Source organism: Lissotriton vulgaris, chromosome 3_1 (genome assembly GCF_964263255.1).
Source record: "Lissotriton vulgaris chromosome 3_1, aLisVul1.2, whole genome shotgun sequence".
NCBI classification, from domain to species: Eukaryota; Metazoa; Chordata; class Amphibia; order Caudata; family Salamandridae; genus Lissotriton; species Lissotriton vulgaris.
Window position 1 is genome coordinate 2,136,223,255 of NC_141689.1, and position 17,350 is coordinate 2,136,240,604.

Below are 17,350 nucleotides of genomic sequence, written 5' to 3' on the forward strand. Positions count from 1 at the left end.
TCTCTCTGATCTCTATCCAGAGGATGAATTTCTTCCCCCTTTTGCAACATCTTCCACTTCCTGCTTCACTGCCTTGGAGGTGCTTCTGTACCATCAAATCCAGGGTGCCTGTCGCACTTTATATAAAACATTTCCTGCACCTCCTCCGACACTTCCAGCCGTGGAGCATACATTGACCAATTCTTCACCATGCAAGCTAGTCACTAGGCTATAGTCTGTAAGTCAGACATTCGTGCCAGTCGCCACGCCGACAGCTCGCATGGATTGGCTGTCGGATAAGGACCCCCTGCCCCATCACTGATGCCCAGTTGATATACTGCTGTGTTTAGACAGCATTACTATCGCCCAACTACAGGCTGCAACTTATACATTTGAAGTTCCAACACCACCTCTATGAAACCCAAACCATCTTTTCAACATTGGGATTGTTGCTGATGCATGGAGGTGCGCCTCTCCATAAGCCACCTTTCTGCATCTGGTGTGGGGATGCCCAGATGTCTTTTTGGGAGGAGGTATTCTCCATTATACGAGACATTGATGGTCATGCTATACTTTTCGCCACCCTAGTAGCCCTCCTGGGTTATTTCAAAGATGTCCCTGCGGGCTCCCGCCGCCTGACTGCCATGCTTCTCCTCTGGGCTAAGTGACGTGTGGCCATTCACTGGTGCAGACGACCTCCCCTCGCTCTGGCCGCTTGGCTGTGAGATGCGGTGTATTGTCAGAAACAACTGCTTAACTTCTGGGACACCATGTCCTCGCCACAGGGAATTGCACTCTAGGTCAGCCTGCTGCCCTCTGCCTTGACATGCCCCCCCAATTTTACAATAAAACCACAGCTGTCTCATCCACAGTCACGAGACCTGATACCCTGCCTCCCCCACACCGCTGTTTCTGTACCTCTGACTGGGGCAGCTTAGTGCAATGTTGAAGGTTTTGGCTCTATTGGCTGTTATGTGTTACTTGATGAACAATGTGAGGGAGGAGGGGCTTGATGCTGTTAATACAGTACTTGATAATGAATCGTGATTATCCCCTTTATCCCCCTCTCCATCCTTCCCCCTCCCCTACTCCCGTCCCCTTTCCTCAACCCGTTTTGAAGTTATGATAATAGTCTTCTGTTATCTCTATAAATGCCAATAAAAATAAATATATTTTGAAAAAAAAAATTCCTTGAACATCCCACCTCTTTCTGTACCCCTTTGGACATCAAAGGAAAAAAGCAGCTGGTCAGCTCTGTAGCTATTTTTGAGTACCCAAGTATTTTGAGGACAAAACCAACATTTTCCTGCATAGAAACAAATAGGTTTCAAGTCGACCCAACAGACTCCTTGTATTTGCTCCCCTGAAAGCTGACTGCGCAAGGCATGGGTGGTTTGATAAGATATTTTCTTTTGTCTCTCAACCTTCTTCATCATTTCGCCTTACGAGTTTACATTTGTGCCTCAGTGATGCATAAGTGGTGATTTTACTGTGAAGAGTTTATTCTAACTATTTTGTATTTGTATTTGTATGTTGGATTTATATCGCGCCAATCACCTACAGGTCTCTAGGCGCTTGGAAATCGATGGAATTTATACCGATGGAATTTATACCATAACTACATACAACACAGGAGGTTAATACAACAGCCTATACTGCACCCAGAGCCTTCCCAAACAACCATGTCTTTAAAGACTTTCTGAACCTTAGGAGGTTTACCTCTCTGCGCAGTGCCTCTGGCAGCTTATTCCATAACTGAGGGACCAACACAGAGAAGGCTCTCCCTCCCTTAGTCACCAATCTGTACCGAGGACAGATCAGCAGTTGAGAAGCAGAGGATCTAAGTGTTCTTTTTGGGTTGTACACGGCCAAACGGTCTTTAATATAGGCCGGTGCATGGCCATAAATTACTTTATGAGCCGTGCAAAGACTCTTGAACTCTACCCTCTCTTTTATGGGGAGCCAATGTAAGCTCTGCAATAGGGGAGAGGCTTTAGTCCTTCTTGGGAGTCCAAAAATCAATCGCGCCGCGTCGTTCATCACGACCTGCAATCTGTTAGTCAGAGTTTTTGGGAGGCCTAGATAATCTAGAGATAATGGTTGCCGCTACGATTGTTTGCAGCATGTCCTGAGAAAGAACTGGGGCTAACTTCCGTAGCTGCCTGATGATGTTCGTACAGCTCCCAACAACAGAAGAAATTTGGCTGCCCATTGACAAATCGCAGTCCAACTTAATCCTCAAACTCTTACAGCTGCACTCGGCTTCGGAGTTGGACCTAACTCTGGTGGTCAGTAAAGATCGCTCCAAGGTGAGGTGGCCGATGGAATTACCAATACCTCAGTTTTATCTGGATTGATCTTCAGCAGGTTTCCCGTCATCCACCCAACCGTGTACCTCAGGATGTTCTGTACTTGGGACTGCGCGGCCTCAGTATTATCGATACTCAGAACAAGCTGAGTATCATTAGCTTAATTAAAAACTCTGAAACCCATGCTGGCCAGAGACACAATCAGAGGCTGAAGATATAAATTAAACAGCAGTGGGGACAGCGCGGAGCCTTGGGGCACTCCACACCCTAAAGTCCCCACCTCTGATGTCAAGTCCCCCAGTTGTATCCTCTGTGTCCTTCCCAAAAGAAAGGATTCCAGCCACTTAAAAGCCACACCTTTCACCCCGAAGCTGTCAAGCCTTTCCAAGAGCATGGCATGGCTGACAGTATCGAACGCCGCTGACAGATCTAAAAGAATCAGGGCGCTCGATTTCTTGATGTCAGCCATGCTTCTTAGTTCATCCAGCACCGAAAGCATCACCAATTCGGTGCTGTGATGTGCTCGAAATCCTGCCTGTCGCTCATGGAGTAGATCATGGGACTCCACGTGGAGGGACAGGAACTTCAGGACGTGCTGTTCTAGAATCTTGGAAAGAAAAGGCAGCTGTGAGATTGGTCTGCAGTTCTTTAAGACCGCAGGATCAGCACCGGGTTTCTTCAATAGGGGCCTAAGACGCGCTTCCTTGAATTCAACGGGTAAGTACCCCGTTTCTAAAGATCTGTTAAGGATTTCTTAACACCCTGGGAGTTTCTAGTCTTTTGAAGTTATAGATCAGTGGTATCACTGATCTACAACTTCGATATTCGTAAATAAACAATTTTAAATAAAAATACCGTAATGTTGTCATTGCTAATGCCCTCTCAAAAGTCTATCTAATGTCAAGTTAATTTTCTGAAAATTCTGGAGCGACAAGGGACAACTTAACCCCATAACTATGTAAAGACAATTTTTTTGTTTTACCTATTTGAAACCAGGCATGTATAATGAAGTGACAAAGCATGTGTAGGTAAAGAATGTGTCAGCACACAGACATTCTTAGCCTTCTCCATCAACGATCCAATTCTACTCCAAAGCTTGTGTAACATAAGTATTCAGCGTAGGTCACTGGAAATGATGTACTTAAACTAAGTTAACCATTGGATCTGTCATCTGGTTAATCAGCTAAACCAGTGCAATGCGGTGCTACACGTTTCCTCCGCGGTTACATAATTACATTCCTCACATGATGGGGTTGGAGGATGGAGTTGGAGCAGAGAAAATGTTCCAGAGGGTTAGGAGGGCAAGGTGCAAGAAATGTCAGCCTCCCCTCTTGTGGTCAGAATCTTGCCTCTTCTAATAGTAGTATAACGATCAGAGCGGCCGGGGAGGAATGTTCTGATATAGGAAGGCCCCTTTTCATGGGCAGCTTTCAGGTTAGCGCAGAGATTTAAACTTCATTTAAGCATCTACAGGCAGCTAGTGTCGCTCCCCGAGTTGATGCTCATGTGGTCAGGGGACTTCATGTTCAATATGGACCTTACTGTTTTATTTTCTATTGCTTGGAGCATGCTGATAAGGAACACAGGAGTCCAAAGTAAAGGGAGTTAGACTAGCCCAGCATGGAGATAATGATTGCTCTGATCACAGGAAAGGAAGTGGCAGGGTTTTCAAACAGAATGAGTCAATAATTGCATGTTTAATTTGATGATTTATTTTATTTACAGGTTTGTGGATAAGTGATCATTAAATGAATGGATGGGTTGGTTTGAGTCTTGCAGTAATTAGCGGGGAGGAGCAATCCGAAATTAGACCGTCGGTTGTCTTGGAGGTTCTGGTAAGTTTTAAGCGCTGAGTTCTATCGGCACAAATCTGGTGTTCAAGATAGAGGCTCCTAATCACTGAAATGATGGGATTTACATGGTAATAAGCAGGACAATACATTACAAGAAAAGGATAAGCTGCTGACCTGGTGCATTCGAAAGATTATATAGACGCTATAAGAGAACACTGCATACTGAGGCAGAAGTGGTCTAATGCAGTGCTCTTGATATAGTACAGTTCTGCTTAGCTACGTCAACAGAAAGCTCCTTTAGCAGAGGCATTGCAGCAAGAGAAGCTGGATGGAGTGTTTGCAGGACCCAAACAATCGCCTCAAGTATTGCTGTGAAGGACATGTAGATCTTCTGGCAAGCCTTAGCTGTGTTGTTCCTCCATTCAAGAGCATGCAGCCTGAGCTGACACTATGATCTCACTATAGCAAACTGCTCACTTTGGCAGCAATGTACAGTGGTCTTCCAGTAACCACAGATGTTACGCAGCAGTGCCTCTTTATACAGACTTTCTATTGGACTGCGTGGTCTTCTTTACATTTAGGATGCTTTACAGGGGAGGATCAGGCCTGATGCCCAGAGGTCATACTGCTGGGCCGGCCAGACGACGACTGCTACCTTTAGGAGGAAGGAAAGGACTTCCTATCCCACATCACCTGTGAGCAGCTAGACTGTCGATTTTGGCTCTCAGGCGGCAAAGGTTGGTACCCACTGAAGATAAATGGCTGTGGCTGCTTCTGGGAATGGAAAAGCTCTCCAAAGACTTGGACAACTGGGTTCGACAACAGAGAGAGGGATGGGATGGGTTCCGTTGTTCATTGGGGAGGATGGGATCTTAGGAGGGTGAGTGAAGTCTTATTGACTGTCAAAAAGTCAATAAAAATGCATTCAACCCTAATTTAGAATGCCTTTAAGTTCAGTGTGAGTAAAATATTAAGACATAGCAGTCAGATTCCAAGTACACTTCTTGATACAACTGTAATCAGGTTTCCCTAGTCCTACATCAAGAGATATAATCAGCACTAAAGAAAAAAGGGATACAAGAATTTACATTAAGATCTACTGAACAGAATAAAACAGGGTGTGGCCATGGAGGATACCGCCATTTCATTTTTTAAAAATTGTATTTAGGGTACTTATAGGGCAGAAAGCAAACCCTAAAACCCAGTAGCATGATGCATGCAGCAAAGAGGAATAACGAGTAATGTGAGCATACATTATAGATTTGATGCATTCAAATTGGGCAGTCACTGAAGAGAACGATTGTCAGGACACTTGGACACTTGGAGGTCAGCGTCCAGTCCCAGATGAGGGTACAAGTCCCTGCTGGAGTTCCTGTCTGTGTACCAAACAAAAAAGTAGCCAATCAGGTTTTACTTATTTCAAATTTGATCACACTCAGCCCACGGGTACTGAGCGGTCAGAGTTTTTATTTTAGTTTTTTCTGTTCTTGAATTGTTTGTATTTACTTATTTTGCATCATATAAAAAGACAGTTTATCAAACAATAAAGAATGCATTCAGAAAACAATGTGCGCAATATATACATGTGTTCAATATGTACATCATCAATACTAGATTTCCAACACACCAAAAATACATCACAAAAAAATAAATGAATTACATTGATACAATGCCTAACATTAAATTTCAAATTAGGCACCAGTCCTTTAAATTACAGAACAGAAGACAGGCGGACAACAAAGTTCAAAAAGACTGCCTGCCAGTCTTGCTGAGCCAGAGATTGGATATTTGTATGGTTGCACTGCTGGGGACAGAGAGCGTGGTATTGTTTGTATCCGTAGTGGCACCCTTCCTCTTTATCTCTGGCTCGGGGTCAACGCGTTTCGAACCACAAGGCGATTCTGGGTTCTCCTCAGGACGTGGACTGGATGAAGCTGTAACTGAGTGTAGAATTCATGGTCATGGTAGATGGGGGCAGCGACCTCACAGAGCACACATTATCTGACTTTGTGTGGCAGTCATGGCGTATTTTTGGGAAGGGAGACCTCACATGGAGCGTGTTATCTGTTCTTCAGGCGGATCGCCGCAATACAAGTTAATGGGGCCGTGCGGTCCGGCAGTTCAGGTTCGATAGAAATAAATCATACGGCGAGCTTCCTTCCCATCAATCGGACGTCCAAAAAGTCTGAGCATTGGCTGTGGATGGGCGTTAAAGGACAAGAGGACAGCTAACAAGTATGCATTATACATAAAGAAAACTCTTTGCATTGATTTAGCTGATGGGCTGAGAAGGATTTAATTGCATGATGGTTGAATTGAGGCTGTTAAGGGACACCAAACAACAGTTCTTATTAACCTTCCATACCTGCCGGGTGAGTGGCATTGTGGCGTTGGAGAACAAGGACTGGACAGCCCAGATTTGATATTCTCATGGGATCCATTTCTGTAATACAAATGAAAAATGAATACAGTTGAAAAGCATATTGAGGCACTCTCACAAAAAAGTTAAATATGAGGGAATACAAAGTGCTGTTCAGGCACTGCTATGTGTACAGAGATTAACATCACGTGCAATGCAAAAGGATGTAGATTTGTAAGACCGGAAGATTATATTAAATTCATTTATTTCAACGTGTCGATTTGTTCATTAGCATTTGTGACACTTCTAGTAAAGCTGCTCCATTTAAGGCTACCTGAAGCTAAATGAAGGAGTGTCGCTATCATCCGCCAAAAAGTATACTAGCCTACAATCTATCGCTGGATGAATGCAGTTGCCAAATGTATGAAGCGGAGGTCCGGGTGCAACACCAATTTCCTTGTTTCGGTTACTCCTTAATGAGGGTCAAGAATATTATATCCGCTGAAACAGTTGAACAGGTCTGAGTTCAGTCCCAGGTGCATCCATCCTGTGTATTTGTGGTGTTGGGCATTAAGGGACACATGAAGAGATTCCTCTGGAGTGATTGAATGTATGATCTGACTAGGATTTAATATGCTTTTTGAACGTCACCATCTAAATGAATACCAGTTATAGTTTTTTGTGCTAGTTTAAAGTAGTTTATTGGCAAATTGGTACATTTTCATTGAGGCTGGAGGCCAAACCACCCAGAATGCCATTTTTCATTTTTTCACCTTGGATGAAACACTAGAACTGGTGACCAAAAAACAATCAGAAGGGATTAAGTAATTGCTTCAGTGGGATCACTAACTAATGATATGAATACAAATGTAGGATAACAGGGAGTAGTGAGTTACACACCACAGTGCATCCCTGCCATGCACATGCAGCATACTGGTATAAGGACAAACTTAGTCACAATTACCCATAAGAGTTATGCAAATGTTATCATAAGTTTGTGGATAAGTGTGAATTGAGTCTAGTGTACAGACTTAAGGCAACAATGTTATCAACAAAACAATTAAACAATCTACATGAGGAACAAAAGGAGAACCAACAATATCTGTTTTCCTTTACAAAGAATAATTTATTAATGATTAAATACCAAAAAGGATTTTCATTTCATACTAATGAAATGAAAATCCTTTTTGGTATTTAATTAATTAATCATTAATAACACATGGGAGCTCATGTTTTCGCTCTCAGAGACAGAAACTCAGTTTCAAGATTGGAGTGATGGCCAGGTATGAGGGGAAGGAGTAAAAGATGCAGAGGAGGCAGCTTGCTTCCCAGGGCCTCAGCTACCATTAGTACAGCAGGTACAGTTCCATTGGGACTCAAGCTCACAGCACACCACTAATGGGGTCTAGTTGTTTGTTATATTTGAACTGCTTCAAGTTTCACATATAGGGGGTCATTATGATTGCGGATTTTCCGCATCCTCGGGGCCGGCGGAAGCCACCGCCGGCCCCGAGGATGCGGAAAATCCGCAGCGGACTGACCAAAGACCCACCGCCAGATTAGGATGGCTGGTGGGTCCTGGTTTCCGTCCGCAGCTTTTCCGCCGCGGTCGTATTACAACCGCGGCGGAAAAGCTCTAACATGGTGACGGTGTCTTCCAGACACCGTCCACCATATTAGGATGGCCAGTAAAGTATGCTTTTCCGCGGCGGGTTTTCCGCCGTGGAAAAGCATACGGAACTTTCACTGCGGGGGCCCGTTGCGGGCCCCCTAGGTGAAGGGGGGTGGGGGGGTGCACATGGGGGGTACCTATGGTACCCCCCTGCATTTGCATGCAGAAAGCGGCAGGCACCGCGCGGTGCCTGCCTCTTTCTGCATGCAAATGAAATGCGTGCATTTTTAACATTGCCGCGGGTGCAGCTTGAAGCTGCATAGGCGGCAATGTTAAAAATAGAGGATGTGACCGCCAGGGTGGTGGTCACATCCTAATTGCACAGGAGGGAACTCCGCATGACATGCGGAGGTTCCCTCCTGCTCTGGGGTCGCGGACGGACGCAAGTCCGTCCGCGATCCTAATCGACCCCATAGTGCGGCTAATAAGCTGTAGAAAAATATCCCTGAAAGGATCTCATAAGCTACTTCTCCGGGGCTCAGTCCTGCCCCTTCATTTCCCCTAGTCTTGCCGTACATTTTTGAAGGGGACCCTACTTCAAAACATTTTGCTTATGGGGGCTCAGATTCAAGATCTCTGCTTTATGGTCCTTGCTGAAAACGTCAAGGAGATAGCTCCATTGTGTTGTGAAATCTTTTTCCTCCCCTATGGTGCTTTTCGATAGTTTTTCCATCCCCAGGAGCCACCAAAGCTTTTCAGTCCACTGGTCTTCTGTGGGGGCCAGCTGTTGTCCCCAGAAGGATAGAGTTGAACACTAAGCTGCTAGTAAGAAGTGGGAGATGAGACGTCCTTTACTCCCGAGAAGGGGAAGTCTGCTGCTGGGTGACCCAATAGCACCACCGCTGTGCATTTGCCAGTTCAGTGGCCATACTTTGTTTTATCATTGCCAAGACAGAATTCCAGAATGGGGTTATCATAGCACCGTACCAAAGGAGGACCAGCTCTCCAGATCTCCTCCACCAGTGTGATTCCCCCTTCTTATCTGGGCTGACTGTGCTGAGGTGTAGTGCCTCCCCTATGTGTCAAAAGTGAAGTTCTTCGTTTGGAGTAAAATGATCTACCATTGAGCTGTAAAAAGGGAAATTTGTAACTCCTTTCTTCCAAGCACAGAGGAATGGGAGTTTTTCCCGCTGTTGCCTAAGATTAAGCATATTGTATATTTTAGAAATGGCATGCTTATTCCCAGTGAACGTCAGAAGGTATTTTTCAAAGGACATTTGGGCCCTGGTCACATTCAGGGTCAAAGAGCCAATGGTGCAAATGCCGGTATTGGAAGCGTTCAGTTTCCAGGAGGGTGTATTATGTTTTCAGGTGCTCAAACTATATGATGGTGCCCTCCTTGAACAGGTCTCTGAGCACCTTACACCCCACTTTCACCCAGTGTATGTATGCAGCTCTATCTAGTCTAGGGTTAAAATCTATATTTTTTCAGAGTGGTGTTAAGGGCAATGGGAAAGTGGTGAGCCTTTTCTTAATTGCTAACTTTTCCCATATCTCTACGGTAGCCCTTGTCCCTGGAGATTTTTACGGTGTGTTAGTCCTCTGCACTTTGGGCCACCAGGGCACCATCCAGAGGTGTCTCGCCAACATAGCGTAGTCTATCATACACCAACCTTTCTCCGCCTCCCAACTGGTTATGTGGATCAAAAAAGATCCCTAAGATATAATTAAGTGGCACACTATATTTTTTGAAAGTGTGCCCTCAAAGTGTCTGAAAGCCTAAAACCTATTTCATTCTGTGGGTTCAGCTACCTTTTCCATAAGACAGGCCTATGTGTGAGTAAAATATTTAATTTTATATCTCCGCCTAGGAAAATACTAACAAATTCCTTCAAAGTTATTTTATATGTATTTTTCACATTTTGATTTCATGGTCAACTTAGACTTTTAATAACTTGTGTACAGGATATATCAGATACCTCAACCCCCACCTTCTCAGAAGATTCTTGGACCTGGGAAGACTTCATCTGAAGAGAGATGGGCCTTCAGGAAGAAAGAGAACTTGTGCTGAATGTAGAGGACTCACTCAAGGACTCCTGCTGGCAACCGGAGACTGGAAATGCTCTGCAGTGGTCAAGTGGTTGACCTCCTGTATGCCTGCACACAAAAAAGCAGGATAACTACTGTCTCCAAGAGGGCCTGGTTGACAAAAGAGGACCAGACCGTGCAGAAGACATGGCAGACAGAGAACTGTTGCATAGTATCCTGCCCAGAGGACCTGAATGTTTAAGGATTGACCTGAAGGAACTTTTCTTGCAGTTGGAAGAAAGTGTGACTTATTTATTTTTCCACCTCCAGAGACCCAGGACACGCTGCTGAGTCTTGCCCAGACAAGTATCAGTGAACCAGGAGAAAGAAAGTAGATTTGTCTCTTTCTGAGCTTTTAGGCAATGAAAACCGGTTCAGTGGGACCTCATAGTAAAGGTATTCGGGTTTATGTAGCCATGCCTAAAAACAGCTTCCAGACTTGCACCAGTGGAGGATTTTAACTTCCAAAAAAGTGACTAGGTCTGAAGGCAAAACCTTGGCTTGGAGTGAGGCAGCAAATGTATCCAACCAATGAAGCACCCTTGCCTGCCAACAAATCCTGATTGTTCTGCTCATAGCATCTGATGCCAAAAACAATGACCAACACAAACCTAATTACATATCCGACGTCAAATGAACCTCGCTGACACACAACCTGGACACTGCCCCACTGAAAGATTTTTGCTTCCATTTCAGAAAATAACTTTGAAGGTAAACGTTTTGATTAGGGAGACCTATTTGGTGTATCTGGCCCTTGCTCCTTCACTGTCACCTTCAAATAGCCCCAGCAAACTGTTATTTTGAATAGTGGTTTACTTTCTCTGTGCAGTTTGGTCTTAAAACTTTTAGAAGTCACATCTATTTTAATGATTTGATCTTGTGCCTTTCTGCTTATAAAACTGTTCTCTACTTTTCTAAATTGGATTAGGAATGTTACTGTGTTGTGTCCTTGACTTAAAAACTGTTGGTCCTGCTTGAACTTCCCACTTTTCTAGGGATTGCCTGTTGCTTGTGCCTTAGCTATCAGGAGACGTTGGTAATGCCCACTCCGTCCACCTTAAGTACCCCGTTTCTGACAAGGCTACAGTGCATTATGACTGCTGGCTGGTTTCTATAAGAAAACTGCACAAATCGAATGGCATGCAGGCCCGAACAGGCACCATTTCTACCCACTTAATAGGATTACCTAGATTTCTAAAGAATGGAGCCCGGGTTCACTAAAAGTGCTTCATTCAGAAAACTTCCAGTTCCCACATGTGTGTAAGTTTCTGGGTTTTATGTCATATTGGAATGGGGTTGCCAAAGTGAGAAATTTCAGTGTTCAAAAAACCTTTGGGTAAATGCCATGGCTGTAATCTTCATCAATGAGGAATACGGCAAATTTTAAATAAAACTATTTTTAAAGTATTATTTACAGCCAAATTCTTATTTTCCAAATAGAGAAAAACGCCATTTATCATTCAGTGGTTAAGCATGTCAACAAGGATCACGGTCAGGGAAAAGTCAATAACAGACACCTTTTCACCTACCTCCTTATTCCTTCTGAGGTGTGAACTTGAAGACTAGAACTCAAGGAAGGCCCTTTCAGACCGAGCTCTTCTGAAACTGGTGGCTCTTGCAGGAAGGGCTGTGGAGTTCTTGGTGCACCTGAAAGGGGGTAGGATAAACTGTTAAGGATGAACAAGAAATGAAATAACATGTGTTTTCTCAAGGTAGCATTCCAGTCCATCATTTTTGGGACTCAAGCTATATGTACATCAATCTGGACATGTTTAAAAGAAACAGCCCAGTCCAAACTAGCTGTCTAAGCTCTCTCCAGAGGCGAACACAGGGGACCACAGACCAGTTCCAGCCTTGCTGGTGGTGCATCAGTGAGGAGCAGCTTGGGACACTGAGAACATGATCAATGTTTGGGCATCCCATGTAGAGTGTCTACTATAATACATAGTTATGTTCGAATTAACCTCAACCACTGTTGATTAATCTTCTCAGTGGGACTACGTGCATCATCCAGGGTATGGGGCACAGACAATCTAACTTCCCAATGTCAAAGTAATAACTGACAAATTGTTCACAATAAACTAGAAAGAAAGAAGGGGCGAGTGACGTAAGGGACAATTGGCCAGTTAGTACCGGAGTAAAGAAAGATAGCTAACAGAGGTGAGGTATTCCAGAGGTCATTGCTAATTTCCTATCTGCAAGCTATAGGTCTAAAAAAAAAACCCATGGAACAATCATAAAAAGTGTCTGAGTACATGTGAAAATTTCAAAGGCCTCACCTTCAGTGCTCCTTCTGTGTTGCGCTATATTTGTTCAATTAACAGTAATAGGTTGATTTTTCCAGTACCAAGTGTTTAAATACATTCACAGTGCTCAAATTTACTCTACGTATTTACCCAAATTGTGATTGTGAATCTGCACTGAAAACGCAATAGAAAGGTTTTAAAACATAACAAAATAATGCAAGTACTCAGTGAAACGGTTCAAGAAAGGAGGGGTTCTGTAATGATTGCTGCATCAAAGCTTTCCGTTTTGAAAAAATGTGATAACATTGTTTAACATCCAGATTTGGTAATGTCACATTTAAAGAAGCGTCCCGGAGATTTAGGACTCATTCTTAACTTTTGCTCGGAATCACTGACTCTGACGAGTGGCTGTCTCTCCGTGAGAACCATAATACCCACTGCCTCTGGCTGCACTTGAGTTCGGGGGCTCTGGATCCAGCCGGACGTCTGGGAGAAATTCTAAGGTAAGGAATTTACAACTAACAGTCTCTATCAGATACATTATACAGAATGTGTATTTCTACTGAGCTTATCTTTAAATATCCACACATAACACTGCACCTAAGACTGTGACACCCACATCACTCCTGAAGGAGAGATGAGTTTCCTGCCAGGCAATATATTTTCTTAAACAGAAAGTTTGCAAATGTCAGTGAACTTTACTCCTCAAGCACTGTGCCAGAGAAGCTTCTAAGGAAGATATGTTGTTTTATATACCTCTATTTCTTTTACCTGTATTCATTCTGGGTGAGCACTTATGTACAGGACTGAGATGGGTTTCATACCTATGTATTTGTACCAAAAACAGGCATTTTGTTTGTAAACGGGCGGTTGCTAAGGTTTGCAAGATTCAAATGAACATTTTATTTCTGGATCCTTAGATAAAAAATACATCAGGCAAACGTTTACTTGAGGGGCTCAAAAGCATCCATTTAACTCAAATAAGATGCGAAGTTAGTGGAAGAATTCAACCTCTGGACTTCACCTATATTTGTTAAAGCTTTAAAATTAATTTATATGCTCTCAGATCACAAAATCCTCCAAAAAGTTCTGGGACCACCTGATGCACTCATGCCAAGTGCCTATTTCTGCGAAAACCTCCCTCTAAAACAGACCAAATGTGAGTATTTTTGGGGGAAAGTTGCAAGATTTATTCAAGTACAAATAGGAACATGTATGGCATGAGATACAGGCAAAAAGAAGAAAAGCAAAATAAAATGATGGTATTTACAGTTGCTTCAGGATGAATTATTCTACTGCGGCCGTCCAACCCCCACACGGATCACTGAAATAATATCGATTGCCAAAATAACGAGTTGCAATAATATCGTTGACAAAATATAGACTGTCAAAATATCGAGTTTCTATGTACTAACAGGTAAGTACAAAAATATCGAGTTTAAAATATCGTTTACAAAAATATAGTTGTAAAAAATATCGACTTTAATAAAAACAATGTTAAATTACATTAATATTAATAATTAATTACTGAAATATACTTAAAAATACTTACATTAATTTATAATAATTAAATAATTAATGAAAGTCAAAATAATTTTTTTTAAATCATATTTCTTAAAACATATATATAGAGTAACAAAATATAATTAAATAATAGCCAATATTATTAACGTACAATAACAAAAGTGTAAAAATTACTATTCCCATTGCAAAGAATGCAAGCATAGGGTAAGCGTTGGATAGTGTAGGGGTTAAAATTACTATTCCCACTCCAGTGAGTGCAACAGTAGGGAAAGCGTTGGATAGCGTAAGGTTATAAATTACTATTCCCACTCCAAAGAGTGCAACAGTAGAGAAAGCATTGAATAGCGTACGGGTAAAAATTACTATTCCCACTTCAGTGGGTGCAACAGTAGGGAAAGCGTTGGATAGCGTAGGGGTTAAAATTACTATTCCAACTCCAGAGAGTGCAACAGTAGGGAAAGTGTTGGATAGCGTAGGGGTTAAAATTACTATTCCCACTCCAGTGGGTGCAACAGTAGGGAAAGCGTTGGATAGTGTAGGGGTAAAAATTACTATTCCCACTCCAGTGGGTCCAACAATAGGGAAAGATTTGGATAGCGTTGGGGTTAAAATTACTATTCCCACTCCAAAGAGTGCAACAGTAGGGAAAGAGTTGGATAGCGTAGGGGTAAACATTACTATTCCCACTCCAAAGAGTGCAACAGTAGGGAAAGCGTTGGATAGTGTAGGGGTTAAAATTACTATTCCCACTCCAGTGGGTGCAACAGTAGGGAAAGCGTTGGATAGCGTAGGGGTTAAAATTACTAGTCTCACTCCAGTGGGTGCAACAGTAGGGAAAGCGTTGGATAGGGTAGGGGTAAAAATGACTATTCCCACTCCAGAGAATACAACATTAGGGAAAGTAAATATTTCATATATTAGTCAAAATTCTAACAATGAATATCTATTAATAATTAATAAAAAGTAAATAAATGTTTTATCTAATAGAATAAATAATATGTTAAAATTACTATTTAACAATAATTATTTTAATTAATCACCTATTAATACAAATTAATTATACATTAACAATTTTTTTTATACTTAAAAATTATTTCACTATTATTTCCAAATAAATAATTAATTTTATTATTTAATTAATTATTACAAAATTACTTTGCACCCTATGCACCTATAAACCCACAACCCGCTACAGAAAATAAATTAGTAACATTTACATAATTACCAATTAATCAATTAATATAAATAAATTAACAATTATAATTACATTAATAAACTAATATCAATTAATTAACAATTAATTACTAAATAATATCAATAAATAGATTTACATATTCATTTAATTATAATTAATTTACTTCCCACCCTATTCCCCTATAAACCCACAACCCGCTACAGAAATTAAATTAGTAAAATTTACATAATTACTAATTAATCAATTAATATAAATAAATTAACAATTATAATTAAATTAATAAACTAATATCGATTAATTAACAATTAATTACTCATTAATATCAATAAATACATTTACATATTTATTTAATTATAATTAAATTACTTCCCACCCTATTCCCCTATAAACCCACAACCCGCTACAGAATTACATTACGCAATATTCATTAAAAAAAATTTCATTTAATAACATTATTTATAACATAAATACACATCTTTTCACACATATTATAACAAATATACACTATAAAATATTATATATTATTAAAAAATCGATATTTTTAACTATCTATATTATATATTTCGATATTTTAACTATCTATATTTTATACAGTCGATATTACTTCACTTACCTTAAAAACGATATTTTTGTTGTCTATATTCTGTCCTGTCGATATTTTGTCCAGTCTATATTAAATACTCGATATTTTGTCCAAACGATATTTTGGACTCGATATTATGTCTGTGCACCCCCCACACATAAGGACCATACCAGCGTTGTTAGAACATAGATTTACACAGAAAGAATTATAAAAGGTAACCTACTGATACTTTACGAGCAGCGAATGTTCTGTCAAACATACTGACTGCTTTTACCGACTCCCATTCACCCGTTTCTCATTCAATTTAGTTTAAAAATGTATAAGCTGGTTGTGGTTTACAAGCCTGATCCTCATACAACTCTCTCATTAATTTGATATTATGAGCTGTGGTTGTACGGTTGTAGGCATCATTAAGATGTTCTCTTTTTTTTTGATAATCAATTTTATTGAAATTTTATGAACAATCAAATTCATTGGCACCAAAAAAAGCATCACAGTTTAAACACATCTCGTCATATACAATCGACAAAGGTAAAGGTGGCCCCTCCTGATTGGGTGTGGTAATCCCCAAACATTGCAACTGTACAATAAGACTTGGGTCTTCACACTGGTAGTAAACTGAACCATTTGCCCCACACTTTACAGAATAGTTCAGGGCAACCCCAGGCCTCGAAGAGAGACTCCTCTTGTACCCCACACCAATCCACCCCCCCTCCTCCATCTCCGCACAGTTGGTGCCGCCCCCTGGGACCAGAGCGCAGCTATGTCTCTTTTCGCCACAGCTGTCCCCAGGAAACGCTTGTCTGCCCTGGAGCCATCCAGGCCATCGAACGCCCCAACAGTAAGCGCCTCGGATCATGGGGACCTCCCACCCCAGGGCCTGCGTGAGCTCGAGTTTCACCCCCTTCCAGAACGGCGCCAGAGGCGGGCATTGCCACACCATGTGGTAGAAAGCTGTCGGACCAGAATCGCAGCGCGCACATGCCGGGGAGGATCGCATACGGGCTCGGAAGAGACGTGCCGGGGTGAGATACGCCGCGTGGAGGTAGTCAAGTTGGACCAGGTGTAACCCAGATGATGTAGTCAGGGTTTTAGGTGCAATAAGGGCGTCCCGTCAGCCCGCCTCCTCCAGAGGACCGACCCACCCACCCCTCCCAGCGCTCCCGAAACCGGTCCAGGGATGCAGGACCGTTGTTCATAGTGACCGTTGTTGAAGGTCAGCAAAGGATCGAATATGGTCTCCCGCCCACACGTCTCCAAGCAGCGAGATCCCCACAAGATCCCAGTGGCGGAACCCCCCCCCCCTTTCCGGTCCCATTGCACATGACGGAGAGCTGTACGCCAGGCCATGAGCACCGTCCTAGTGACTGGGGGTAGGGCCTGTGGCACTGGGCAGCCGTATAAGAACCACTGGATCTGCGCGAAATCCATTGTTCTGAGCTCCACCCGGTAAGCTGGGTTCGGACCAGCCGCCCGCAAACCAATCGTGGATCACGATGAGTCTCGTGGCCAAGTAGTAGAGGTGGAGATTAGTAACCCCCATACCTCCGTCAAAGGGGGGAATACGACAATGTGCCAGGGCATTCGCGACCGCCCCGCCGCCCCCCCCCCCACGGAAACCGGGTGAGAACGCGGTCCTGTTCCCGGAACCAGCTACCTGGG

General features: G+C 42.5%; 1 protein-coding gene across 7 annotated transcripts in view; it reads right to left on the reverse strand.

Annotated features, from left to right (window-relative positions):
* Positions 1-17,350, reverse strand: part of LIMCH1 (LIM and calponin homology domains 1) — an 892,718-nt gene that overhangs the window by 19,174 nt on the left and 856,194 nt on the right. For all 7 annotated transcript variants that reach the window (XM_086962709.1, XM_086962710.1, XM_086962708.1 and 4 more), the window contains 2 exons: positions 11,670-11,787; positions 6,447-6,524 (listed from right to left, as the gene is read on the reverse strand). In XM_086962709.1, the coding sequence (XP_086818835.1) occupies positions 6,447-6,524; positions 11,670-11,787 (196 nt within the window). The remainder of the gene's footprint in view (positions 1-6,446; positions 6,525-11,669; positions 11,788-17,350) is intronic.